The 27377-nt window shown below is 61.9% G+C and overlaps 1 protein-coding gene across 1 annotated transcript; it reads right to left on the reverse strand.

Annotated features, from left to right (window-relative positions):
* Positions 1 to 2816, reverse strand: DLX4 (distal-less homeobox 4). The gene is made up of 3 exons (XM_058857786.1): positions 2555 to 2816; positions 1477 to 1670; positions 1 to 255 (listed from the first exon to the last, which is right to left on the reverse strand). Exons 1-3 carry the CDS (start codon positions 2814 to 2816, stop codon positions 1 to 3), a joined length of 711 nt encoding a protein of 236 aa, XP_058713769.1.
* Positions 2817 to 27377: the final 24561 nt, after the last annotated feature.

Genomic DNA, 27377 nt, shown 5'->3' on the forward strand with positions numbered 1-27377 from the left:
TCACATCATGGGTGTCCTGGGGACTCCGTCCTGCGGGTGCGGGGGGTACCAGGCTCCGAAGGTGTTGATGTAGGGCCCGGGGGCCAGCGGGGGTCCCTTGGCGGGCCCGGGGAGGTCCCAGAGCGGGGGGAGGCCGGGGGAGCAGGGGGACAGGGCGGGGGTGCTGGCCGGGGGCTGCTCCCCTTCGGGGCCACTCGGGCCCTGCTTCATGATCTTCTTGTACTTGGAGCGCTTGTTCTGGAACCAGATCTTCACCTGCGGGCAGAGAGAGGGGGTCAGGGGGGAGGAAGAGCCCAACGCCCCCTAAACCCCCACCTTTAACAATTACAGACCCCCCGGAGCCCCCCGACCCCATTCCTGAGGGGCTCTGGGAGCCCGACCCTTCACAAGGCGCCCGAGATTCCCCTCTGTGGCTGGGGGGAGAGCACGGGGAGCCCGGAGAGCGAGGCGGAGTCCCCGGGAGTGTCCCCGGGAGCGTCCCCGGGAGTGTCCCCGGGCCCCCCCGGCCGTGGCAGCCCCCGCCGGGTGCCGGTGCCGGGGCTGGCCCGGGCTGCTCCCGCCGCTCTGGGGTGGTGGCCCCGCTCATTCCTCCCCGCGGTCCCCCCCGCGCTGCCGGCAGGTTCCCACTTGTCTCCTCTTCCCCGGCTTTATGAGCTCGCTTCGCCCCTGGCTCCGGGGCTGCACCGCTGCCGCCTGCCTGTCTCTCCCCATCGCCTTCAAAAACCCACTCGCCCCGTCCCGCGGCCCGGGGCCGCCCAGCGCCGGGCACGGCCGGGCCGCCAGCCAGGCTCCGGGGCTGGGAAAGTCCCGCTGCCGCTGGGAGGTGCGGGCAGGGGCGCCCCAAAGCCGAGCCCTGCGGGCCCACCGGCGCCAGCTCCCCCGCCGCGGCACCGCTCGGCTCGGCCAGCTTCCAACCGGGCACGGCCCGCAGCCCGAGCCGCCCCGGTGGGCACGGACAGACACGGTGGGGGCACGGACAGAGCCGGTGGGCACGGACAGACCCGGTGGGGGCACGGACAGACACGGTGGGCACGGACAGACACGGTGGGGGCACACGGACAGAGCCGGTGGGCACGGACAGACCCTGTGAGGACACATGGACACCCCCGGTGGGCGCTGACAGCCCCGGTGAGGACACATGGACACCCCCGGTGGGCACGGACAGCCCCGGTGGGAGCACGGAGAGCCCCGGTGGGCACTGACAGCCCCGGTGAGGACACATGGACACCCCCGGTGGGCGCTGACAGCCCCGGTGGGCACTGACAGCCCCGGTGAGGACACATGGACACCCCCGGTGGGCACGGACAGCCCCGATGTGGACACACGGAGAGCCCCGCTGGACACACGGACAGCCCCGGTGGCTCTGTCCGGCCCCGCTGGACACACGGACAGCCCCGGTGGCTCTGTCCGGCCCCGCTGGACACACGGACAGCCCCGGTGGCTCTGTCCGGCCCCGCTGGCCGTCCCGAGCCGTACCTGGGTCTGGGTGAGCCCCAGCTGTGCCGCCAGCTCGGCGCGCTCGGGCAGTGCCAGGTACTGGGTCTGCTGGAAGCGCTGGTTCAGCGCCTGCAGCTGCACGCTCGAGTAGATGGTGCGGGGCTTGCGCAGCTTCTTGCCCTTCCCGGCGAGGCGCAGCTCCCCGTGGGGCACGGCCGGGGCCTTCTCGGGCGCTGGGGATGGAGACAGGGGGACAATCCATCAAACACACCGCGAGGATAAAACATCACCCCAAAACCAGCCCAAAACCGCCCCCAAACCAGCCCAAACCCACCCATAACCACCCCAAACCCACCCCAAAGCATCCCCGCGGCCACCGGGGGTGTCTGTGGACGGGAGGGGGGTGAGTGGGGCGGGGGCTGCTTTTCTCTGGTGTTTGAAGCTCGGGTGAAGCAGAAGAAGAGGAGGAGGAGGAGGAGGAGGAAGGGGAGGACGGGAGCACTCAGCCAGTGTCGCTGTCCCCCAGCACGTGGGACACGGGCCTGGGCCTGAGCCCCCCGAGGGATGGAGGGGCCAGGATGGAGCCCCCCTGCCCCGGGGGAGCCGCTGGGGGTCCCAGCACCCGCCTGGGGTCTGTCACCAGGCCAGGGCCCGGGACCCCCGGTGGGGACCGATCCCCTCCGGGCTGGCTCGGATCGCAGCTTCCTGCCCCAGCTTTTGGGGAAAACCCTGGGGAACAGGGCAGGGAGCTGGGACGGGGCTGTGGGGAGAGGGGGGAGTCCCGGGGGGCACGGGCTGGGGGGCGTGGGGAGCTCAGGGGCTCAGGGTGTGGGGAGAGGGGGGTCCCGGGGGGCACCTGGGGGTCTCAGGTCGGAGGGAACCGGCTCCTTGGGGCTGATGCTCCCCGTGCCCGCCGCTCCTCGAAGCCACCCACGTGTCCCCCACCGCTCGGGGCGCTCTGGGAGCGGGGGGACACCACCCCCGGCACCCCCGGCCCCCCAGGACCCAGCAGCGAGCCCAGCCCAGCCCCGCCGCTGCCCCGGAGCGCTTCCGACGGCTCCGTCCCGGCTCTCCAGGGCTCTCCCCGCGCCCCCCGAGCCCCCCGAGCCCCCCTTACCTGTGTCGTGCAGCCGGGCCCCGGGGGCCGGGGCGTACGGGGCGCCGGGGGGCGGGTAGGGCAGGAAGGGACCCCCGTGGGGCGGCGGGGGGGCCCCGCTGGGGTAGGGGAAGTGTCCGGGGCGGCCGTAGGAGGAGAAGGGCGGGGGGTCGTGCTGGGGGAGGCCGTGCAGGGGGTAGTGCTGGGGGGGGCCGAGCTCCAGGAACGCGGCTTTGGAGGGGTCGGAGCCCAGCAGGGTCTCGGCCACCGAGCTCATGGTCATGGTCCGGCCGGGCCGGGCCGGGCGGTGCCCGCAGCCCCCGCGGCAGAGCCGAGCCGGGCCGGGCCGAACCGAACCCAAGCGGACCGAGCCCAGGCGAGCCGAGCCCCCGCCGCCCCCCGACGGCTCCGGCTGCCGCGGCCCCGCGCCCGGGGATGCCCCGAACGCCCCGCCCCCGCCCCGCCCCCCGCAGTGACGTCACGGGCCGGGGCACCCCCTTCACCCCGTGCCCACCCCCCCCCCCCGTGCGTGGGATCCCCCTGGAGCCATCTCCCACCTGTGGCACCGTGACCCCTCCCCGGGCTGGGGGGACACCCCGACCCCCCCCATGTCCCGGCGGTGTTCCCCGGGGGCACTCGGGTTCCCCACGGGGGACAGGGGGACACGCGGGTCCCATCCCCGCGCTCTGGGGGCCGGGGGCACTCCCGGGATGCCGGACGGGGCTGGGACCTCCCGAACCATCCCCGGCGGTGACAGGGGGTCCTTGGGCCGGGGGAGATCCCCGCCGCCTCCCCAGGGTACCACGGGGACGAATCGGCCCGGTGTGGGGCCGAACCGGCCCGCTGTGGGGCCGGGAGCCGCTGGCAGCGCCTTTGGGGACAGCCAGCGGAGCCTCGGGCGGGCTGGTGGCGGGGTCTGCGAGGCTTCGATGGCCTTGGGGACAGCGGGGTGCGACAGCCGGGAGGGGAGCGCTGTCCCCGCTGCCACCCCCGCTGCTGTCTGGGAGCGGTGACAGCGGCGGGGGCTCGGGCAGGGAGCGCCCCCCGTCCCCACCCTCGCTCGGCCGGGTCCCAGCCGCGTTTCTTGCGGCCCCCGGCTCTGAGTCACCCGAGCTCCGACACAAATATCCCAGCCCCGGGACAGCCTCAGCCTCCCCTCCTGCCCCCTGTCCCCACGGCAGCCCCGATGGCCCCTGGGGACCATTCCCAGCACAAGACACACGGCCTGTCCCCTCAGTGCTGTCCCCTCGGCTCTGTCCCCTCAGTGCTGTCCCCTCAGTGCTGTCCCCTCGGCTCTGTCCCCTCGGCTCTGTCCCCTCAGTGCTGTCCCCTCAGTGCTGTCCCCTCGGCTCTGTCCCCTCAGTGCTGTCCCCTCAGTGCTGTCCCCTCGCCGCTGTCCCCTCGGCTCTGTCCCCTCGCCGCTGTCCCCTCGGCTCTGTCCCCTCGCCGCTGTCCCCGGGCTGATCCTCAGGGACAGCGCCAGATCCAAATCCCACATCGGCCATAAACTCGGGTGTGGGACGAAGCCTCCGTGGAGGCCACAGAACTCCGGGGGCCAACAGGGAAAGTTCCCGAACCCCACCCGGGCCCGAGCGGGGGCGAAGCAGCAGCGAGAGGAGAATTGCAGATGTTGGCAGCTGTGGCCCTGCCCGGGGAGCCCGGCCCGGCCGCAGCGAGGGCGAGGAGCGAAGGGAAGCTCCCCTGATCTGCTTTTATCCCGCTCCTCACTTTCCCCGCCGTGACTCAGCCCCCACCGGCTGCGGGACGGGTGCCGGCTTGCCGGGATCAGCTCCCGCCGGCTCCGCTCCCTCCCGGGCTCCTCACCCGGCTCCGGGGCTGCTGGGGCTGGGGGCGGCATCTCCCCCTCCCACAGACACAGAGGGGTCCGGCCGATGTCCCACAGGGGACACAGGGGACACAGGGGATACAGGGGACACGGGGGACACAGGGAGACACAGGGGACACAGGGGGACACAGGGGACACAGGGGACACAGGGGACACAGGGGACACAGGGGACACAGGGGGACACAGGGGGACACAGGGGGACACAGGGGGACACAGGGGGACACAGGGCCCCCCTCCCAGCCCCTCCTGCTTCCCCACCCCTCTGCTGCCAGGGGCATGGAAGGAATATCCATAATTAATAAAAGTACCCCAGAATGTCCACCCTGAAGCGGGGGAGCCGAGGCCCCTGTGCCAGGCGCTGCAGGACGGTGTCCCCAGGGATGTTTGGGGACAATATTTGTGCTCTGGCAGGAGCAGGGGGGACACCCAGGGTTCAGCTCCCTGCTGGGGCCAGGTGGCACAGCTCTGTTCCATCGGGGGGGAAAGAGGGACGGGACCCCTCCCCATCCCATCCCATCCCATCCCATCCCATCCCATCCCATCCCATCCCATCCCATCCCATCCCATCCCATCCCATCCCATCCCATCCCATCCCATCCCATCCCATCCCATCCCATCCCATCCCATCCCATCCCATCCCATCCCATGGATCCCATCCCATGATCCCATTATCCCATGGATCCCATCCCATCCCATCCCACGAGTGGGGAGGGGTCCACCCCATTTAGGGATCTCCAAGGGGGACCCACGAGAAGGGGCAGCCCAGGGGGAGCAGTGGGACAGTGGTGACACCATCCTCATCCTCCTCATCCTCCTCATCCTCCGGGTCGGGGGTCTGAGGGTGCCAATCTCAGCCCCGTTCTGTGACAAGGGTGGGCACAGGGACAGGGGACAGGGACAGGGACAAGGACAGGGATGGGCACAAGGACAAGGACAGAGACAAGGACAGGGACAGGGTCAGGGACAAGGACAGGGACAGGGATGGGCACAGGGACAAGGACAGAGACAAGGACAGGGTCAGGGTCAGGGACAAGGACAGGGATGGGCACAGGGACAAGGACAGAGACAAGGACAGGGACAGGGTCAGGGACAAGGACAGGGACAGGGTCAGGGACAAGGACAGGGACAGGGATGGGCACAGGGTCAGGGACGAGGACAAGGACAGGGACAGCCCCGCCTGCTCCAAACCCTTTGGGAGGGGATAAACTCTGTCACCAGCCCTGGGGCAGTGCAGAGCCCCCGGCTCGCTCTGGTTTTGGGAGCATTCCAGGCCAGCTGCGGGCACGGGGCACGGCCGAGCCCCGGTGCCAGCCCCGGCCGGTGGCAGCGGGGGCTGCCAGGGACAGGACGGGGCTGTTGGAGCGGAGTTTGGGGTTGGAGCGGGGCCCCGCTGCCAAGACAAACACATCGACTCAACCCGTGTTAAATTAACAAAATAAATCACGGCGGCGCTCGGAGGCAGCGCCGAGCCCCGGTGGCGGGGCCGGACGGTGCCGGCACACGCCGAGCCCCGGTGGCGGGGCCGGGAAGGCGCCGGGACTCGCGGGGATAACCTCGATGGATGGAGCGGGGATGCTCCCGGGAGCCGCGGGATCCAGCCGGGCCCAGCCGAGGCTCGGGGCTGCTGCCGGGGCTGATGAAAGCGGGAAAGGATTAAAGGGAAAAGCAGGGATGGGCGAGCGAGGAGGGGGGGCCGGGAACGCGTGTGCCAGGTAACCAACCCCAAAGATCCCCCGAGATAAAGGGAGATCCCAACAGCTGTAATTAGGCTGGAGATAGAGCGGCGCGGGGAAAGCCTGGAGCCAGGAGCAGGAATTCTGGGTTAATGGCAGCCCAAGGAGAAGTTAATAACAAGCCCAGCGGAGTGGGAGCAGACAGCCTGGCGTCTGCCCTCCCACACGCCCGCGCTGCCACCGCCGAGCAGCCGCGCTATCTCCAGCCGGGAATGGTCCCGGGGCAGCCGGGGAGACGCTGCAGCACGAGCTGGGCTCCCCCCGCCGCCCCGGGCGGATTTTGGGGCGTCTCGGCACCGGGAAAAGCCCGGCCGGGGGAGCAGGGGGGTGCGGGGATGGTGGGGAGCATCCTCTGGGGTGGGGGGACACATCCCGGGAGGGGAGAGTGCCGGTGCCAGGGGCTGCTCCCGCCCCAGGGAGCCGGGTTTGTCCCCCCGATGGTGCCAGACACCCCCAGAGCAGCCCGGGCCTGCTCCCCCTGCAGTGAATCACGTCCGGAGGTGACCTGATGGCTCAGGGGTGGCCCCAGGGGACACACGGACGTGGGAGGTGACAGCGATGTCACAGCAGGGGCCGGACAGCTGCAGAGGGACACGAGGGAAAGCCAAGCCCGCGCTGATTTCCTCCCCAAACCCGTCCCCTTTTTTATTTTAAAAGCTCCGAAAATTCCGGGCTTTGAAATTTTCTGCCAAAAAAAGCTCAAAAACCAAAAATGTCTCCTGCCAGGTTCTGGAAGCTGGGTGGGTTTGGGAAGGTGACCCCTTCCATCACCCAGAGTGTCTGCAGAAGGTGTGGGGCCATCAAATCCCCACCCAGGAGTGAAAATCTGCATTTCCCCAGCACCACAAGCGCGGCCGGAGCCCCCCACAGCAGCCGGGACCCCCCCGCGCCCCGTCCCCGCTCGGAGCTGGGATGAACCCACAGCGATCCCACCGAAATCCCGGGAGCCAGCGCTGCTCCCCATCCCCATCCCCCTCCCGGAGCCCAGATTTGGCTCCAGAACCTCCAAATATTTTCCAGGACGCCGATCTGGGTTTGATTTTCCCGGGGATCCGTGGCTGGAGGCATCAAAGGGCCCTGGTGGGAAAAACAACGGGAGATGGCCCGGGAGGAAATTCCCTCCTGCATTTCCATCCCTGCTGGGACGGAGGGAGGAGCGGGGACAATTCCCAAATTCCCGTTTGAGAGGAGCAAACCCGGATCCGCCTTCGCTGCCCCCATAAATGCAGAGGGGACTGTTCTGTCATTCCGGGCCTTTCCCGGACCATTCCCGGTCATTCCGGGCCATTCCCGGTCATTCCCGGCTCATTCCCCTTCCCAGCCGTTCCTTGCAGGATTCATTAAGAGCCTTGGGTTAATTATGGGGGCAATTTTCCCCTATGAGAATTCCCCGCCTCGGCCCGGCGCGCGGAGCCCCCTCGCGGGATAATTAATTAATTATTAATAATTAATTAATTAATTATTAATTAATCTCCATCTGTAAACCTTCGGGGAAGGTGCGAGGCTGCGGGGCAGAAAGGGAACGGATTTAATCAATTACTCCAGTCATTAGCCCGGGTCTGGCCCCGCTAATTTGGGAAGGGAACCACTTAAAGGGGCTCTGGAACCTTCGTTCCCAACTCCCCGAATTCCGGGAGCTGGAGGGGTTGGGAAGGAGCCGGACCCTGCCGAGGTCACCCGAGCCACGCCCCAGGAAACGCCTCCGAGTCCCGGATTTACCCTCGAGAGGCGGCAGCGGGGCAGATTCCCAAATCCCAGATCCCAAATCCTGAATCTCAGTTCCCAAATCCCGAATCTCAGTTCCCAAATCTCAATTCCCAAATCCTGAACCTCAAATCCCAGATCCCAAATCCCAAATCTCAGTTCCCAAATCCCAGATCCCGAACCTCAAATCCCGAGTCCCAGATCCCGAACCCTGAACCTCAAATCCCAAATTCCAGATCCCAAATCCCGAATCTCCATTCCCAAATCCCAAATCCAGCCCCCCAGAGCTTCCCAAAGCCGGGACCCCCTCGTGTCCCCGGGTCCCGGCGAGGCTCAGCCCCGTGCGGTCCCCGCTGTCCCCTGCCAGGACCTGCGGCTTTGGGGAGATCCCAATCGGCGCCCCCACACTCTCGTTAATTAACAGAGGGACAATTAGCGGTGGAGGAAATTGTTCCTCTCCTCGTGCCGTTTCTGGTTTTTTTGGCTGGGTTTTTTTGTTGTTCTCCGCGGGTGCCGGGTACGAGGAATCCCTGGAGCCTCTGGGGCCGAATTCCCGGGATCCAGCGGAGCTCCCCGCGTGGCTTTTCCTTGGATGGAGGAGCCGGGGGAGGAGCAGCCGCCGCTCCATTCCCGGATCCCGAGGGACGGGAGCGTCCCAGGGGTCACCCCGGACTGTCCCCTCCCCACTGGAGCGTCCGATCCCTGAAAATCCCGCACGGGAAAACTCGGGAAAGCCACCTGTCCCCACCGGGGGTGACAGGCGGGACCCGGCAGGGTGACACTGGCAGGGTGACATCGGCAGGACCCTGGCAGTGTGACACCGGCAGGGTGACACCGGCAGGGTTGGCAGGGTGACACCGGCAGGGTGACACCGGCAGGGTGACACAGACAGGACCCTGGCAGGGTGACACCGGCAGGACCCCGGCAGGGTTGGTAGGGTGACACCGGCAGGGTGACACCGGCAGGACCCTGGCAGGGTGACACCGGCAGGGTTGGCAGGGTGACACCGGCAGGGTGACACCGGCAGGGTTGGCAGGGTGACATTGGCAGGGTGACACCGGCAGGGTTGGCAGGGTGACACCGGCAGGGTGACACCGGCAGGGTGGCAGCAGGAGCTCGCAGTGACACCCCACACTCAGCTGGCCCCGCGGCCGGTGACAGCCGTGTCCCCTCCCCAGAGGCTCCGAGCGCTTCCCCGCAGAGCCGGAGGCCCCAGGGCCAGCCCGGGCCGGTCGGGGCAGTGTCACCTCCCCTGTCACCTCCCGTGTCACCTCCCGTGTCCCCGCCGCGCTCCGCCCCGGCTCGCAGGGGCTCATTAGTGGCGGTGACAATCCCGGCAGCACGCGCCCGGCATTTCCATCCCGGGGAAGCTCGGGAGGGAGGGAGGGAGGGAGGGAGGAAGGAGAGGGAGGGACGAACGGAGACGGTGAATGTATAATTAAGGTGCCAATTAAGAGGCGCCCAGGAGTCTCCCGGGGACCGGGGCGGGCGCAGCCGCTGCCACCCCGACGGCTCCTGGGTGCCAAAGTCCCCCCGGGCACGGCCGGGAGGGCTCGGGGGAATTGCCCCGAGGGATGCGACATCATCAGGGGCGCTGTGGCACCGGGCCACCCCTCCCAAAGCCAGGCAGGATCATCCTGTCCCGTCCCTGCGTGACCCATCCCCAAAATCCACCCGCAGCGAGGGGTGGCTTCTCCTGTCCCTGGGAGCATCCCCATGGCACAGGCGACACACGAACCCCGCCACTGCCACCCGCCACCCTCACCCCGGCCAAAAATCCCTGGCTGAGGCCAAAGGTGCCAGGTTTGGAGGTAAATCCCACCGTTCCTCACCGCCCCCCGAATTCCAGCTGCCCCGGAGGTGCCTTTTCCATTGAACACCCCCCGCCCCTCCCGCTCTTCCCAGCTCCCAATCCTTTGTGCTTCAGCGGGCACTGAATGGGGCTGGAATTCCTTAATCCACCCTCGGAGGAGCCTCGGGGTAACCCAACCCCGGCGGGCACAAAGCCGGGAAGCGGCCCGGGGATGGGGTCGGGTCCCTTTGAACAGCCCGGGCCGAGCTTTTGTCTCCTTCGGGAAATCGCACCTGGACCCTCCAAGGCTCCCGTTTCATCCCGCGGGTTTGGGTCCGGCTGGGCGGGGGGGTCTGGAGGGGTTTGGGCTGGGTTTGGATCGGGGGTGACCCCGCAGCGGTGCCAGAACATTCCGCGCACCCAGGGCGGGATGTCCCCTCGCCCTGTCCCTCTGGCTGAGCTCAGCTCCAGCTGCGGCCGCGGGAGGACCCAGCGCCCTCTCTCCATCTTTTCCATTCGCTTTCCATCTTTTCCATTGGCTCCGCTTTTCCCCCCCGAATCCTCCCCGTGAGTAATCGGGAGCGGCCGCTCCGGGCGCTGCCAGCGGCTCCGGGGCCACCCAGGGCCACCCTGGGCAGCAGCAGCAGGAGGAGGAGGAGGAGGAGGAGGAGGAGGAAGGATTCTCTCTTTTCCCGTCGCTCTCTGCCCATGGAAAAAGTTCTCCGTCTTTTTTATGCTTTTATTTGCAAGCGCTGAGAGGCCCCGGAGGAGCAGCAGCTCCTGATCCCTGCCAGGACCGGGCTCAGGCCCCGCACAGCCCCCAGGGCTCGGGGACAGCAGGGACAGGGCTCGGGGACAGCAGGGACAGCCCCCAGGGCTCGGGGACAGCAGGGACAGGGCTCGGGGACAGCAGGGACAGGGCTCGGGGACAGCAGGGACAGCCCCCAGGGCTCGGGGACAGCAGGGACAGGGCTCGGGGACAGCAGGGACAGCCCCTCCCGGCCGTGCCGAGCCCCCCGAGCAGCCCCGGGCCGGGGCAGGACCCTCCCCGCAGCCCCGGGGGCGGAAGGCGGAGCTCGGCTCACACCGGGGCCACCTCAGCTGCCAGGGCTTGGTCACCGGGTGCCACCGGGCCGATGGGACCTGACGGGCCGGATTCCTGCCAGGACATCTCCAGGGGCTGGAGATCAAAGGCGATGGGACAGGCCCGGCTGAGCTCCGCTCCCGTGGGGCTGGGCCCGGCCCGAGCCGCTCCTGTCCCGGTTTCTCCGGGAATGCCGTGGGGCTGCAGCCCCCTCTGCATCCCCCCTCCTGTCCTCCCGAGCCAGCCCGGCCTCTCCCGATGTCCCCAGAGGAAAATTCCCGCTGCAAAGCTCGCTCTGGGAGGAGCGGGGTCATTCCCAGCCCGTCCCGGCCCTGTCCCCGCGGGATCGGAGCCATCCCAAAAGGAGATTCCTGCAGGATCTGCTCGGGTGGGGGCTTTTCCCCATCCCGGTGGGAATTGTGCTTTGCCGTGAGCCGCGTTTCGTCCTTGCCTCGTCCAGGAGAGCAAATCCAAGGTTACCGCAGGGAATCTCAGTTAGGAGAGGAACCATCCCTGGGTGACCTGGGCTTCCCCCGGCTCCTGACCCTAAAGGAAGTGGTTTGGGGATTTCAGGAATATCTCCTGCCTGGCCATTCCCAGCCAGGTGTGAGGATTTCCCCTCTGCTCAACCCCTTTATCTTTTTCCCACTTCCTATTCTGGATTCCCGCTCTTCCCACCATCCCAAAGCCTCTCCCGATTTTCGCTCCTCCTGCTGAGCCATTGGCAGCTCCAGAGCCTTCGGGACGAGCCCTGAGCCGCTTCCACTCTGATGGAGAGGCCGGGATTGACCCTTCCCGTCTCCTTTTGGGAGTTTTCCAGCTCCCCTGCATCCCGTCCCCGATCCCAGCCCACATCCCGGGCCCGCATTCCTCACGCCCGAGTCACCTGCTCCGGCAGGTGCCGGCTCCATCCCGGTTTCTCCCTGGAAAACACCCACAGGAAGGCGGCGCCTGCCCCTTCCCCGTCCCCTCCCATTCCCCAGGAGCCGGGAGAGGCCTCGCTCCGGGCCGGGCTGTGGGAGCGGATGCAATTCCCGGGATCTTTATCTCCCCCAGGGAGAGAGGAAGTGCAGGAGATTGGAATCTCGAGCTGGAAATGGGCTCGGGATCAGGATCATCCCACACGGCCTCACCTGCCAGGACCTCTCCTGGCCTTGCCTGGAGGTGCCAGGAGTCCTCCTGGAATCCTGGAATCGGAGAAGCCGGGAATGGTTTGGGTTGGAAGGACCCAAAATCCCATCCAGCTCCCCCCTGCCGTGACAGGGAATCCTCCCACGATCCCGAGCTGCTCCCAGCCTGGCCTGGGACACTTCCAGGGATCCGGGAATGACATCCCAGCCCTCCTCACCCTCCCAGGGAGCGATTCCTTCCCAAGATCCCATCCAGCGCTGCCCTGTGGCACTGGGAGCCATTCCCTGTGTCCTGTCCCTCCATCCCTTGTCCCCAGTCCCTCTTCAGCTCTCCTGGAGCCCCTTCGGGCCCTGGAGGGGCTCTGAGCTCTCCCCGTGTCCAGGGGAACATTCCCAGCTCTCCCAGCTTGGCTCCACATCCACCCCCACCTCTCTCTGTCGCTGTTTGTCACCCCCAGCCGTGCCCCCAGAGCCCCGAGCTGGGAATGTCCCATCCCCGGGAGCAGCCCCGGGCCGAGCGGGGGGTGATGAACGCCGGGAGCTGCCCGGGGAGCGCAGGGAAGCTTCCGGAGCCTTTGAAGTGCGGCTTGGGCAGCGCTGGAGCCCCAGAGCCGCGCCGGGACCCGAGCGGGAACAGGGGAGGGAGGAAAAGTGGGAAGAGCCTCAACCTGAGCATTCCCGGCATTGTCCAACTCGTCCCGAGGGACTCGGAGCGACGCCTCCGGTGGAGAGCTGGGTAATGAAACCAGGGATGCTGCAGAAATTTAATTAAAAAAATTAAAAAAAAAAAAAAAAGCAAAGAAAAAGCCGGCGAGAAGAAAGGCTCGGGAAAGGAACATCCCGGGAAAGTTCCCCCGGGATTTGGGATGTGCTCCAGGCACGGCTGGCTGGGCAGGGCCGCGTTCCCTCCGCTCCTCCTGGGGCTGGGGCGAGGCTCCTGGAGAGGGGCACCCGAGGGACCAGGGGGATCCCATCCCCAGGGATTTGGGGGATTCGGGAGGGGGGATCAGATCCCGGCGCTGTCGGGGCCGAGGGAAGGAGCAGGGGATGGGGCTGGCAGGAGGAATTCAGATATCCCAGACTAAATCCATGGGGTGGGATAAATCCATGGGGTGGGATGGGATAAATCCATGGGATAGGGTGGGATAAATCCATGGGGTGGGATAAATCCATGGGATGGGATAAATCCATGGGGTGGGATAAATCCATGGGATGGGATAAATCCATGGGGTGGGATAAATCCATGGGATGGGATAAATCCACGGGGTGGGATAAATCCATGGGATGGGATAAATCCATGGGATGGGATAAATCCATGGGATGGGATGGGATAAATCCATGGGGTGGGATAAATCCATGGGATGGGATAAATCCATGGGATGGGATAATCCCGGGGTGGGATAAATCCATGGGATGGGATAAATCCATGGGATGGGATAAATCCATGGGATGGGGTGGGATAAATCCATGGGGTGGGATAATCCACGGGGTGGGATAAATCCATGGGGTGGGATAATCCACGGGGTGGGATAAATCCATGGGATGGGATAAATCCATGGGATGGGATAAATCCATGGGATGGGGTAGGATAAATCCATGGGGTGGGATAAATCCATGGGGTGGGATAATCCATGGGATGGGATAAATCCATGGGATGGGATAAATCCATGGGGTGGGGTGGGATAAATCCATGGGGTGGGATAAATCCATGGGATGGGATAAATCCATGGGATGGGATAAATCCATGGGGTGGGATAATCCATGGGGTGGGATAATCCACGGGGTGGGATAAATCCATGGGATGGGATAAATCCATGGGGTGGGATAATCCATGGGGTGGGATAATCCCGGGGTGGGATAAATCCATGGGATGGGATAATCCCGGGGTGGGATGAGGGATGTGGCTGGAAGCCTGCAGGGACTCGGCTCACCCCTCGTGCCCGTTGTTCCTTTTCCCAGCCCAGCGCTGCTTTCCCAGGCTCCCGTCCCCGGATCCTCGGAGGATTTGGGGTGATTTGAGCCGAAGGGTTTCCTGTTGGCTCCCTTTGCTGTGGTTGGATTTAATTTGCTTACAAATGTTTGTCCCAACAGGAGAAATCCCGGGAAAACACGGACAAACTTCAGCCTGTGCTGGAAAAACTCCATCCAGGGCTCCTGGAGCATCCCGGGATTTCCCCAGAGGGTGGGATCCGCTCTTCCCCTGCAGGGGAGGGGGTCACCGGTGGCACAAATTCGGGAAAACCAATTCGCACCCCTTTCCCAGCGCTCCGAGCCCGTGCCCAGCTCCAGTCCGGAGCCTTCGTGGTTCCACAAAGCCTCGATCTCCTCCCGGCTTGAGAAGCGCTCCCGGTTTTCCTGCGGGATGCAGGAAATGCTCCGGAGCACCGTGAGAAAGCCGCTCCCTGCGCTCCTGCCTGGCCCGAGCCGAGCCGGGAGCCGCGATGGGAGCGCTGGAAACTTCCCCAGATCCCCATCCCAAACTCTGCCCGCTCCAGAGGAGCTTCGGGATGAACCCGTGGGGATTTGGATGGGGGCTCTTCCCTCCTGGAACAGCGGAGGGGCTGGAGCAGGATCCCCAAGGACGGGGGGGGCAGAGATCCCCGGGATTGGGAGCAGGATCCCAGGGGATTTGGAGCAGGATCCCCGGGATCTGGAGCAGGATCCCAGGGGATTTGGGCTGCAGAGATCTCCGGGATTTTCCCCCGGGAGCAGCCAGGCCCCGTTTGGTTCCGCTGCCGCTTCCCCACAGCTCCCAATCCATTCCCTCATCCCGATCTCCTCTCTCCATTCCCGGTCTCCATTCCCTGCCCCGCGGGATCTGCCCGGAGAGCTCCTGGGATCGCTGGATCAAGTTGGACCTGAGCTCTTCCCGCACGGCTCAGGGGATCCCGTCCCTCCTTCCCAGGCTCTGGGAGCTCTCCCCTCCTCAGAGCCCGGGGATTTGCTCAGGGATTCACCCCTGGATTGGGAAGGAAACCGGGAGAGAGGCGGGAGCCCCGGGGACACCGAGGGTCACCCGTCCCACAGCTCCGGTCACCTCCGGGAGCTGCCGGGGCCGCGGCACCGGGAGGAGCCAAAGCCCTCCCGGGAGGCTCCCGAGGCTCATTCCATGCAGGAATTCCAGCATCCCGCTTTTATGTAACACCAGGGCCGGGTTCATTGATTTATCACGGCCCGGTGGTTCCGAGCTCCAGCAGCTCCCTCTACGGGCTGGGAGCTCCGGGAGGTGACTCAGGCTTTGGGATTGCTGCTCCTCTCGCATGGGCTGGGATCGTTCCTGTCCCCTGGTTTGGGATCATTCCTGTTCCCTGGTTTGGGATTGTTCCTGTCCCCTGGTTTGGGATTGTTCCTGTTCCCTGGTTTGGGATTGTTCCTGTTCCCTAGTTTGGGATTGTTCCTGTCCCCCGGTTTGGGATTGTTCCTGTCCCCTGGTTTGGGATTGTTCCTGTCCCCAGGTTTAGGATTGTTCCTGTCCCCTGGTTTGGGATTGTTCCTGTCCCCAGGTTTGGGATTGTTCCTGTCCCATGGTTTGGGATTGTTCCTGTCCCCTGGTTTGGGATTGTTCCTGTCCCCTGGTTTGGGATCGTTCCTCTCCCCTGGTTTAGGATTGTTCCTGTCCCCAGATTTGGGATCGTTCCTGTTCCCTGGTTTGGGATTGTTCCTCTGCCCTGGTTTGGGACTCTTGTTCTCTCCAGGTTTGGGATTGTTCCTCTCCCATGATTTGGAATTGTTCCTATCCCCTGGTTTGGGATTGTTCCTCTCCCCAGGTTTGGGATTGTTCCTGTCCCCTGGTTTGGGATTGTTCCTGTCCCCTGGTTTGGGATTGTTCCTCTCCCATGATTTGGAATTGTTCCTCTCCCCTGGTTTGGGATTGTTCCTGTCCCCAGTTTGGGATTCCCGCTCCTCCCGTGGTCCCTCCTGTCCATCCCCATCCCTCGGCGCTCGCTGTAGGACAAACCCCGGCCCCAAATCCCTCCAGGGTCGGTCCCTGCGTGGATCCAACCCCAAAAACCTCAGGCGGTGACGCCGCCCCCGAAGCCGAGGGACATCCACGCTCCTGGAATTTCTCATCCACAACAACAACGCGTCACGGGAGCGGGAGCAGCGCCGGGAGAGGCGGCTCCGGCTCGGCCCAGGAGCCCCGGGCCAGGGCGGGGCGGCTCCAGGCTCCGGCCCCGCTTTCCTGTTTGCGCTGCCCGCAGCTCCCGCACCCCTGGAACCGGCAGGGACCGTCCCGGCTCCGCCTGTGCTTGGGAACGGCTTCCCTGGATACGGCGGCATCAAAGGGAACCGGCCCGGGAGGAATCCCGAGGATGCGCGGGGATTGCGGCCCGGCCCGGCCCGGTTCTGCTGGAGAGCGCTTCCCTCGGCTCCGGAAAACAGGGAATGCCTTGGGATCGGCATCCTAAAGCTCCTCCAATGGCACCAATCCCACCGCCCCAGGCTGCTCCAAGGCCTGTCCAGCCTGGCCTGGGACAGATCCCATCCCAAAAATATCCTCAGTGGGTGATCCCAAAAATCACCCATCCCAAAAATATCCTCAACCGGTGATCCCAAAAATCATCCATGACAAAAATATCCTCAATGGGTGATCCCAAAAATCATCCATCACAAAAATATCCTCAATGGGTGATCCCAAAAATCACCCATCCCAAAAATATCCTCAATGGGTGATCCCAAAAATCACCCATCACAAAAATGTCCTCAACCGGTGCTCCCAAAAAAGAAAAGTCCCGGGAATTCTGCGGTGCCTGGAGCAGGGAATGCCCCAGCCCAGGCTGTCCCTCGGCCTTCTCCAGGAGAGCGGGAGCTGGAGGCAGCAGGAGCTGGATTTGCGTCTGTTTGCCCTGGGATAAATCCTGGAATTGCTGGGATCGGAAGGGATTTTAAAGCTCATCTCATCCCGCAGGGGACGCCCCGTGGGGCCCATGAGGAGCAAAGACACGTGGATAAATCCTGCGTGGATAAATCCTGCATGGATAAATCCTGCATGGATAAATCCTGTGTGGATAAATCCTGCATGGATAAATCCTGTGTGGATAAATCCTGCATGGATAAATCCCGTGTGGATAAATCCTGTGTGGATAAATCCCGTGTGGATAAATCCTGTGTGGATAAATCCCGTGTGGATAAATTCCACATGGATAAATCCTGCGTGGATAAATCCTGCATGGATAAATCCTGCATGGATAAATCCCGTATGGATAAATCCTGCATGGATAAATCCTGTGTGGATAAATCCTGCGTGGATAAATCCCGTGTGGATAAATTCTGCATGGATAAATCCTGTGTGGATAAATTCCACATGGATAAATCCCGTGTGGATAAATTCCATGTGGATAAATCCTGCGTAGATAAATCCCATGTGGATAAATCCCGCGTAGATAAATCCCGTGTGGATAAATCACGTGTGGATAAATCCTGCATGGATAAATCCCGTGTGGATAAATCCCGTGTGGATAAATCCTGCATGGATAAATCCCGTGTGGATAAATCCCGTGTGGATAAATCCCATGTGGATAAATCCTGCATGGATAAATCCTGCATGGATAAATCCCATGTGGATAAATCCTGCATGGATAAATCCCGTGTGGATAAATTCCACATGGATAAATCCCATGTGGATAAATCCCGTGTGGATAAATCCTGCATGGATAAATCCCGTGTGGATAAATCCCGTGTGGATAAATCCCGTGTGGATAAATCCTGCATGGATAAATCCCGTGTGGATAAATCCCATGTGGATAAATCCTGCATGGATAAATCCCATGTGGATAAATTCCACACGGATAAATCCTGTGTGGATAAATTCCACATGGATAAATCCTGTGTGGATAAATCCCGTGTGGATAAATCCTGCATGGATAAATCCCGTGTGGATAAATTCCACATGGATAAATCCTGCATGGATAAATCCCGTGTGGATAAATCCTGCATGGATAAATCCTGTGTGGATAAATTCCACATGGATAAATCCAGCGGGGCCGGGAGCAGCAGCATTTGCTGGGAACGGCTCGGGAATGGCTTGGGAGACAGGGAACGGCTGTTCCCACTCGGGATCCCGGGCAGATCCCTCCCGATCCCGGGTCAATCCCAGGCCGATCCCGGGTCAATCCCAGGCCGATCCCTCCCGATCCCGGCGGATCCCGGCCCGCAGCCGCTGGCAGCGGCGCTCCCGGGATGTCACACCCGGCCGGCCGGGGGGGTCACACCCTCCGTAACTCATCGGGAGGGCGGCGGCAGCACCGGGGCCTTGAGCAATCCCGGCCGGTTCCTTTTGGGAAGAGTTTGGAAATGTCCGAAAGAAAACAACAACAACAACCCCCAGAAGGAGATGTTGGCGTTTCCCAAAATTCCAGCGCTGGATAAACAGCAAAGGACAAATCCCTGTCCCGGAGCCGGGGCTGGCACCGCTTTTCCTTGGCTTAATTCCAGCAAAGCCTGGCCCAAACTCAGGCCTGGCTCCTTCTGTTCCATAAATTTTCCTTTCTGGAACGATTTCTTCCCGAAAGTCAGATGGGTTTGAAAAATATTTTCTTTCCAGCTCTTCCCAGCCGTTCCGTCTTGTATTTTTGGTTTGATTTTCGGAGGATTCAGGGCTGAGCTGCCTGGATCCTGGTGATTTTCCAGGTTTTGGGCGATTCCCAAAGAAAGCTTTTCCCACCTGGAGAGAAATCGGAAAGGGAAAAGGGAAAAGGGAAAAGGGAAAAGGGAAAAGGGAAAGGGGAAAGGGAAAAGGGGAAAGGGAAAAGGAAAAAGGGAAAAGGGAAAAGGGAAAGGGGAAAGGGAAAAGGGAAAGGGGAAAGGGAAAAGGGGAAAGGGAAAGGGAAAAGGGAAAAGGAAAAGGGGAAAGCGGAAAGGGAAAAGGGAAAAGGGAAAAGGGAAAGGGAAAGGGGAAAGGGAAAAGGGAAAAGGGGAAAGGGAAAAGGGAAAGGGGAAAGGGAAAAGGGAAAAGGGAAAGGGGAAAGGGAAAAGGGAAAAGGGAAAAGGGAAAGGGGAAAGGGAAAAGGGGAAAGGGAAAAGGGGAAAGGAAAAGGGGAAAGGGGAAAGGGGAAAAAGGGACCACACAGGGTCAGGTGTCACTGTCACGGTGTCGCTGTCACCATTGTCACGGTGTCACTGCCCAGGTGCTGCTGCCACCATTGTCATTGTCACCATTGTCCCTGCCCAGGTGCCACAGTGTCCCTGTCCAGGTGTCACCGCCCAGGCGTCCCTGTCACATTGTCCCTGTCACCATTGTCACAGTGTCACTGCCCGGGTGTCACTGCACAGGTGTCCTTGTCACATTGTCCCTGTCACATTGTCCCTGTCACAGGTGTCACTGTCACAGGTGTCACTGTCCCAGGTGTCACTGCCCAGGTGTCACTGCCCAGGTGTCCCTGTCACATTGTCCCTGTCACCATTGTCACTGTCACAGGTGTCACTGCCCAGGTGTCACTGTCACAGGTGTCACAGGTGTCCCTGTCACCATTGTCACTGCCCAGGTGTCACTGCCCGGGTGCCGCTGCCACCGCCGCCCCATCCTGTGCACAGCGAGTTCCTGATGCAATTCCCGATGGATCCGCGGCATTCCTGGGCTCGGAGTCACGGGGAGGCCTCGGGAGAGGGCCCGGCGTGGGTGAGGATTGTGGGGAGCAGGTCCCGGGCTGGGATCCACAACATCCTCCTCTTCCTCCTCCTCCTCCTCCTCCTCCTCCTCCTCCTCCTCCTCCTCCTCCTCCTCCTCCTCCTCCTCCTCCTCCTCCTCCTCCTCCTCCTCCTCCCGGGACAGAGGGAGCCGAGCATTGGGAAAAGGGTGTCCCAGAATCCTGGGAAAAAGCCAAAGGTTCCTGCTGCCCGCACCTGGCAGGGGCAGGGAAAGGGGTCCGGCTTCACCCAGATCCGCTCTGAGCCGAGCAGGGGAAATCGGGAAATAAGCGGGAAATGATGGGGAAATAATGGGGAAATAATGGGGAAATAATCGGGAAATGATGGGGAAATAATGGGGAAATAATGGGGAAATAATGGGGAAATAATGGGGAAATAATGGGGAAATAACCGGGAAATTGGGTTCATCGAACACAGCCCCAGAGGATTTGGGAAGAGCGGGAGAGATTCCCTGGGTTCGGATTCCGGAACCTGGACCCGATCCCTGCCCCGTCCCACGGGAGCGATCCCCGGGAGAGCCCAAGGACCAAATCCAATCGATGTTGGGTTAATTAGGTACAAATTAATCTCGTTAATCAGCCGTTAATCACAGCGCCCAGAATTCCCACCTGGGGGGGGCTGGGGACTCATCCCAGGGATTTTCCAGCCCGGTTTCACCCCTGGGACCACGGGGAGCCTCTCCCAGAACATTCCAGAGCCTTCGGCTCCCGCTACAGCTCCTGGAGATCACCCTGGGAGAGCCCTGGGAAAACCAGCTGGGCTCTCCTGAAATCCATCCCGGAAAAAAACCGGGAGCAATTCCTGGATCAGGGCTGGGAATTGCAGCCGGGCACAGGAAGCTGCAATTCCATCCTCAAATTCCATCCCAGAAAAAACCGGGAGCGATTCCTGGATCGGGGCTGGGAATTGAGGCCGGGCACAGGGAGACCCCGCAATTCCATCCTCAAAATCCATCCCGGAAAAAACCGGGAGCGATTCCTGGATCAGGGCTGGGAATTGCAGCCGGGCACAGGGAGCTGCAATTCCATCCTCAAAATCCATCCCAGAAAAAACCGGGAGCGATTCCTGGATCAGGGCTGGGAATTGAGGCCGGGCACAGGGAGACCCCGCAATTCCATCCTCAAAATCCATCCCGGAAAAAACCGGGAGCGATTCCTGGATCAGGGCTGGGAATTGAGGCCGGGCACAGGGAGACCCCGCAATTCCATCCTCAAAATCCATCCCAGAAAAAACCGGGAGCGATTCCTGGATCGGGGCTGGGAATTGAGGCCGGGCACAGGGAGACCCCCCCGAGCCGCAATTCCAGCCCCGCCAGGCTCCGGCTCATCCCGAGGATTCTCCTCGGCCCCTTCCAGCTGCGGGGTCCCGGATCAGGGAGCAGCAGGAGCAGGGAAAGGCTCCCAGAACCGGGAATATCCCACCGGGAAAACTGGGATGGGCTGGAAGGAGAGAGCAGGGAAAAGAAACGGGAGAGAAAGAAAATCCTGGGATGGGTCGGGTGGGAAGGGAGCTCAGAGCATCCGGGAGGCTCCTGGAACAATTCCAATCCCTGGGATGGACGGGAAAACTCCGAGGAGCATCCTCGGGATGGGATCCCGGCCCTGGGAGAGTCAGGATTCCCTGGAATATCTGATTTTATTGTTCCTTTTCCTGCTTCAAACCCTTCCCGTTGCAGGTTCTGGCTGCCAGGCCAAGCTGGAATTTCGGGAAGGAGGAGAAATTCCCGTCAATCCCATGGGAAAGGGAGCAGGGTCCGGCCCGCAGCTCCTCAGGAAGGAGGAAAATCCATGGATGGAATCCTGAATTTTCGCATGGAATTCACAGCCCCTTTCCCAGCAGGGCTGGGGCAGAACCTCCGGGGATTGCGGGAGAAGCAGGGCCGGGAATGGGATCTTAATTAGGATTAATTAGAGGTTGCTTTGTCCCGGGCGAGGGAGACCCTGTGTGGAGAGCGGGAGCAGCACAGGCCCCGCTGGGGACGGACAGATCCCGGGGAAGGACACACGGAATGTTCAGCGGCCTCAAATTCTGGGAAAAACCTGGGAAAATTTAAAAAAAAATTAAAAAAAAAATTTAAAAATCATCGATTTTTTCTGGGGGATGAAATTTCTGCTTAAACCCCGCCCTAACCCCAGATTTAATCAATCCAAACCCAGATTTAATCTCACAAACTGAGGTTTTATTTTCCTGTGTTGGGTTTCTCGTTAAAGGATGGGGATGGGAGAGTGGGCACAGCAAAAAGGTTTAATCAGGAATAAAATATTCGGCTTCCATTTAATAGGAAAATGGTTAAAATTCCATCGCGTTTCTGGATTTTAAATAAAACCCGGGATTTTTGGTGAGAAAGGTCATTTTGAACAGAAGATTTTTGGGTGTAAGGAACAGCCTGGAAAAGCACCAGAAACCCGAATTCTTTCCCATCTCCCTCCCCAAATTAAAATTTATTCGGGGAAGAAAGAGGAAAACGGGAGAGGACCCAGGCCCCGCTCGGATCCCAGCAGAGCCAAAATCCCGGGAATTAAACCCAATTTTGGGGCCGTTTGTCCTCCCTGCCCCGGAGCTCTTTGCTCCCTGTGTCTCTTGGGATCTGGAATTCCAGGGAATTCAGGGAATTTCCTCTTCCCGGGAAGCTTTTGGGGGAGGATCCGGCGTTTTTAAGGTTTTTGTGCCCCCGGTGAGGAGCGGAGCCCCGAGGCTGCTCCTGCCCGGTGACACCGGCGGAGGCTCCCGGTGACACCGATCCCATTCCTGACCTGATTCATTCCCCTCGGGAACACCGGGACAGCCTCGGAAGGGACCTGACCTGGATAATCCCGGCACAGCCACGGAAATCCCGGGGGAAAACGGGTCAGGGCTCAGCAGGGCCCGGGATGGGCCCCCGGGACCCCCAGCCCCGGTGAGGAACAGGAGTGAGATTCCCGGGAAATTCCCGGTGAATTCCCGGTAAATTCCCTGTAAATTCCATGTAAATTCCCTGTAAATTCCATGTAAATTCCCTGTAAATTCCATGTAAATTCCATGTAAATTCCCTGTAAATTCCATGTATATTCCCTTGAAATTCCCCAGTCAACAAAATCCCTTCCGAGACACCAACAGTGGGATCAGGATGGGAACCGAGAGGGAAAAGGAGGAATTCCCCAAATCAATCCCAACTCTTTTCCTGCTTTGGGTTGGCTAAAATGGAATTCTTTCCAGGAGCCAGGTCTGGGAATCGCCGTGGGAACAAACCCGGAATTCCCGAGCCTTTGGGGACTGATGTTAAATAAACTCTTTCTGGAATTATCCGACCCAGTAATTATCGGCAGATAATTGCCCGGCACGAGGAATCCTAATCCCAGCTCCAAAATCATTTCCGAACGGGGCCAGGTCACGGCAGGAAAACCAAATCCTTTCCTGCTCTGCAGAGCTCGGGTCACATCCCGGGTTTTGGGGACCTCCAAACGCAGATTTCTCTGGAAAATCTTGGGGGAAATCAGGATATTCCAACCCGGGGAGGATAAATTGTGTTCTCGCCTGGCAAGCGACCTCCAAACCCATCTGGAAAACACCGGGAAAAGTCAGGATCCTCCGCTCCAAGGAGGATAAATCGCGTTCCCGCATCCCAGATGAGGGATGGGGAGAGGGAGGGAGCTGGGTTGAGCTCCCAGGGCTGAATCCGGCGGCGCTGGGGCTCCCCAAGCCCCGAATCCCGGGAATGCGGCGGGGCCGGGGCTGCCGGACGGGTCCCGGCGGTGCCACCGAGCCGGTCCCGCATTGCGCCAGCGGGGACCGACCGCGGGCACGCCCGGGCACCGGGATCCTCCCCTCCAGAAACCGGGATGCGCTCCTCAGCCTCCTCCCCATCCCGGGCCCCTTTTCCAGAGGCAAATTCCCCCCAAAAAAAGCCGCGGGGGGCTGGGGCTGGGGGTGCCTTTGGTTCCTCGGGCTGTGCTGCGGAATGCGCCGATTTCCCGGGAATTCAGCTCCTTCCCACCCCCTCCCAAACCCCGAGCACCCCCCGGGCCCTCCCGTCCCTTTGTGGCGGCCCCAGCTCCGCTCCCCGCGCTCGTCCCGGGAGCACCGGACACTCCCCGGGTCACCGGGGACAGCCTTTGATGCCGAGCGGGAATTCCAGCCCCGCTCTCCCGGGATGTTCCCCCCTCGCGGCCCCGAGAGGTTCCTCTCTTTAATTATTTTTTACCTTTGTTAATTATCAAAGTGTGGGAGGCCCTGCGGGAACGGGAGTGGGAAATCAGTGGGAAATCAGTGGGAAATCAGTGGGAAATCAGTGGGAAATCAGTGGGAAATCAGTGGGAAATCAATGGGAAATCAATGGGAAATCAGTGGGAAATCAGTGGGAAATCGGTGGGAAATCGGTGGGAAATCGGTGGGAAATCAGTGGGAAATCAGTGGGAAATCAGTGGGAAATCAGTGGGAAATCAATGGGAAATCAGTGGGAAATCAGTGGGAAATCGGTGGGAAATCAGTGTCGCCTCCTGGGCCACAGAGGTGTCACCCCTGGGGTCCTCCCAGCTCCTTTTGGAGTAAAATTCCAAGTTTTCCATTGATTTATAACTTCTAACCCCTCCCGGGAGCGGGGTGGGGTTTTGGGGGGTCCCGAGTGGGCCCGGGGTGGCTCTGGAGGGTCATTCCCAGCTCGGGAGGTTTTGGGAACATTTCCCGGGATCAGCAAACCCTGCACGGGAGGAAACCCGGGAGCTGGAAAAGTCCGGAATCCTGGGCAGGGTGGGAAAAGCAGGGCAGGACTCGGGCCGGGCTGCTCGGGAAGGAGCAGGAACAGCCCAAAAACCCCCAAAAAGGAGCCGGGATTTGGGACAGGCTCTGCCCAGGCTCCCTCTGGCACCCAGAGCCGGCCCCCGAGCGCCCTTTTCCAGCCGGGAACGCTGCAAGGAGCCTCCCGATGGATCCCGAGGTGTGAAAATCCCGACCCAGGCATTTCCCTCGCTCTTTCCCAGTCCCTTTCCAGCTGTTCCACCGCGGGGACGGGATCCCTCCGGGTGGGAACGGGCCCGGGAGCGCTGGGAATGCTCAGCACCCCTTTCCCAGCGAGGATCGGGCTGGAATTGCAGGGATGGGGAGGAATTCCCTCCCCTCCCCGGAGAACCGCGGAGATTCCCAGGGACAAGCCAAAGACCCTTTAAAAAGCCCCAAATCCCGACGCTCCCGAGCAGGGGAAGGGAGAAGAGCCTGGAGCCGGGGAAGGGAGAGGATCCCGGGGGGTTTGGGGCTGCGCGGGGTCGGTTCCGATCCGGGAGGAGGCAGAGCCGAGCTGAGTGTGCAGCCCCGGGCCAGGCGCGATGCCTTTGATTGCTCGGCAGTTTGGGGTGGGAGGATTTCATCAGAAAACACGGGAGGCTCCAGTCCTGCCCTGGAACAGCCTCCGGACATTCTGGCCACGGCAGCAGCCAAGGGAGGCACCGCCTGCTCCGGGAGTTTCAAGGAAGCTTTCCCGAGCCGGGAGCTTTGCCCAGCTTGCAGAATCCTTGGCTCCAGCCGGATCCTCCATCCAGGCAGAGCCTGAGAGGTTCCTGCAGGTAAATTCTGCCTCCCTGCCCCCTCCCGGGATGCGGCAGGAGCCTGCACGTCCCGGGAAGTGCGGTCGCCACCCAGATTTCCAGGATGGAGCCTCAGCTCCACCACGAGGAGCATTCCCAGGGACACAAAACACCCGGGAGAGCCTCGGATCCCTGGAAAAACACAGAAAGGGGCAATTTCTGCTTGGGATGCACCGGGGACGGATCCTCGGGCTCCTCTGCCTTTCCACAGAATATCCCGGCTGGGAGGGAGCCGCAGGGATCTCGGAATGTCCCAGCTGTGGAACAGAACAGATCCCAGCCCATGCCGTGGATCCGGGATGGAAAACGCCCCTGGCCCGGCTCCCACGAGGATGGAGCTTCACGTGTCGGGATCCCGGCAAACCCTGCCAGGCTCGTGCCCCTGGGGTGACTCAGACTTCCCTCAATCCCTGTTCCCCAACATCCTCGAGGAGCCAGGGAGAGCTGGAGGCCGCTCACAGTGTCCCAAAATTCCTGGGGTTCCCTTTTCCACGGAAAAGCGTTCCCTGCACTGGGAAGTGGCTCGGGCCATGGGAAGCAGCGGGTGCTGCTCCCGCTGGGATTCTGGGATTCTGGGATTCTGGGATTCTGGGATTCTGTTCCCACTGGGATCCCGGGAGTGCCCCCACGTGCCCCCCTGAGCAGCTCCAGGATCTGTTTCCAGGGAAATCCAAGGAAATGAGGCTGGGAGTGAAGCTGACACGAGGCTCCCTCCTCAAACACCTGAAAAAACTGGAAAAGTCCGAGGCTGGCTCCGGAATCAAAGGCTTGGCCCCGAAGCCGCCGGCGCTCATGGAAAGAGTCCCTGGCCTGGCCTGGATTTTCCATGAGCTCTGCAGGGCTCGGGATGTCTCATCCCAGCTGTGTCAGAGCCCAGGAAGGTTCCTGGCTCCCAGTCCTGGCGTGTCCCCATTCCCGGCCAGAGCGGGATGTGACACAGGCGTCACCTGGGCTGGCTCCAGCCACGGGAATGGGGAATTTCTGCACCTGGAGAAGATCCCGGGCAGATCCAGGGGCTGCAGGGGTGGCTGAGGGATGGGAAATGTTCCAGGTGCTTTTCCTGGGAGAGGAGCCAGCGCCGGTCACTGCTGGATTGAAATGTCCAGGAAAAGATAGGCCTGGAATGAGCCCGGGCCCAGGAGGGGCCAGCAGAGGCTCCAGGGGCTGGGAATTCCCTGGGCTGGGAATTCCCTTGGGAAGGGATCGGGCTCCGGGCACGGGCAGGCGGCTCCGCTCCCTCCAGACCCTTCCCGTGCGGGATTCCTGGGATCTCCCAGGGCCGGAGAATTCCCGGGGCAGCTCCTGGAGCTTCCCGAGCCCCGAACGGCCACGGGCGGCCAGAGGGGATCCGGTGGCCGGGGCTGTCCCGATGTTCCTTTGGGAGCCGCTGCTCCCCCTGGAGCTTCCCAGGGCGGAATTCCCGGTAAATCCTTTCCCTGCTCCCGTCCAGGCCCTGCCGAAGGAGGAAGCTCCGAGCTGGAGCCGTCCCAGGCTGACGCCGGCTGCAGGTGCCGGAGCGAGGACGGGGATGGGAGGAGGGAGGAGCCGCTCCGGGAACTCCGGGAACTTTGGGAACGTGTTTTTCCAGAGGTTACCCAACCCTGCCCGCCTCAGAGGCCTCTGGCTCCCCCGTGGGTCCCCCGGGATTTTAACAAGGAGAAGGAAACGGGAAGATCGGTGCCGTGAATTGAAATTCCAGGGGGGAAATGTTCACGGGGAGATGTCCCAGGGAATAAAAGGAAACCCGCAGGGAAGGGGGGAACAGTTCCCACCACAGGGAGGGGAATCTGCGCCTCCACATCCAGACCCCGCAGGCTCCTGGAAACTGCTGGGAAATCCTTTCCCATGGGGTCGTCACGGGGGTTTATCCCCTCCTGTTCCCACTTGGAGAGACTTGGAAACCTCATCCAGCAGCGAATTCCCGCTGGGCAGAGCAGGAGCCTCTGGAACAGCTCGGAAAAGGGGGAATGGGGAGAGGGGCCAGGTCAGATCCAAAGGGTCTCCAGCCCCTCTGGGAGGGAAACAGGGGATGGAAAACGGATGGAAGCAGGGATGGGAGGGATGGATGGAGGGATGGATGATGGATGGATGATGGATGGATGGATGGATGGATGGATGGATGGATGGATGGATGAGGGATGATGGATGGATGATGGATGGATGGATGGATGGATGGATGAGGGATGGATGATGGATGGATGATGGATGGATGGATGGATGGATGATGGATGGATGGATGATGGATGATGGATGATGGATGGATGGATGGATGGATGGATGGACAGATGGACAGATGGACGGATGGATGGATGGATGGATGGATGGATGGATGGATGGAGGGATGGATGGATGG

Source organism: Poecile atricapillus, chromosome 27, assembly GCF_030490865.1.
Source record: "Poecile atricapillus isolate bPoeAtr1 chromosome 27, bPoeAtr1.hap1, whole genome shotgun sequence".
Lineage (NCBI taxonomy): Eukaryota > Metazoa > Chordata > Aves > Passeriformes > Paridae > Poecile > Poecile atricapillus.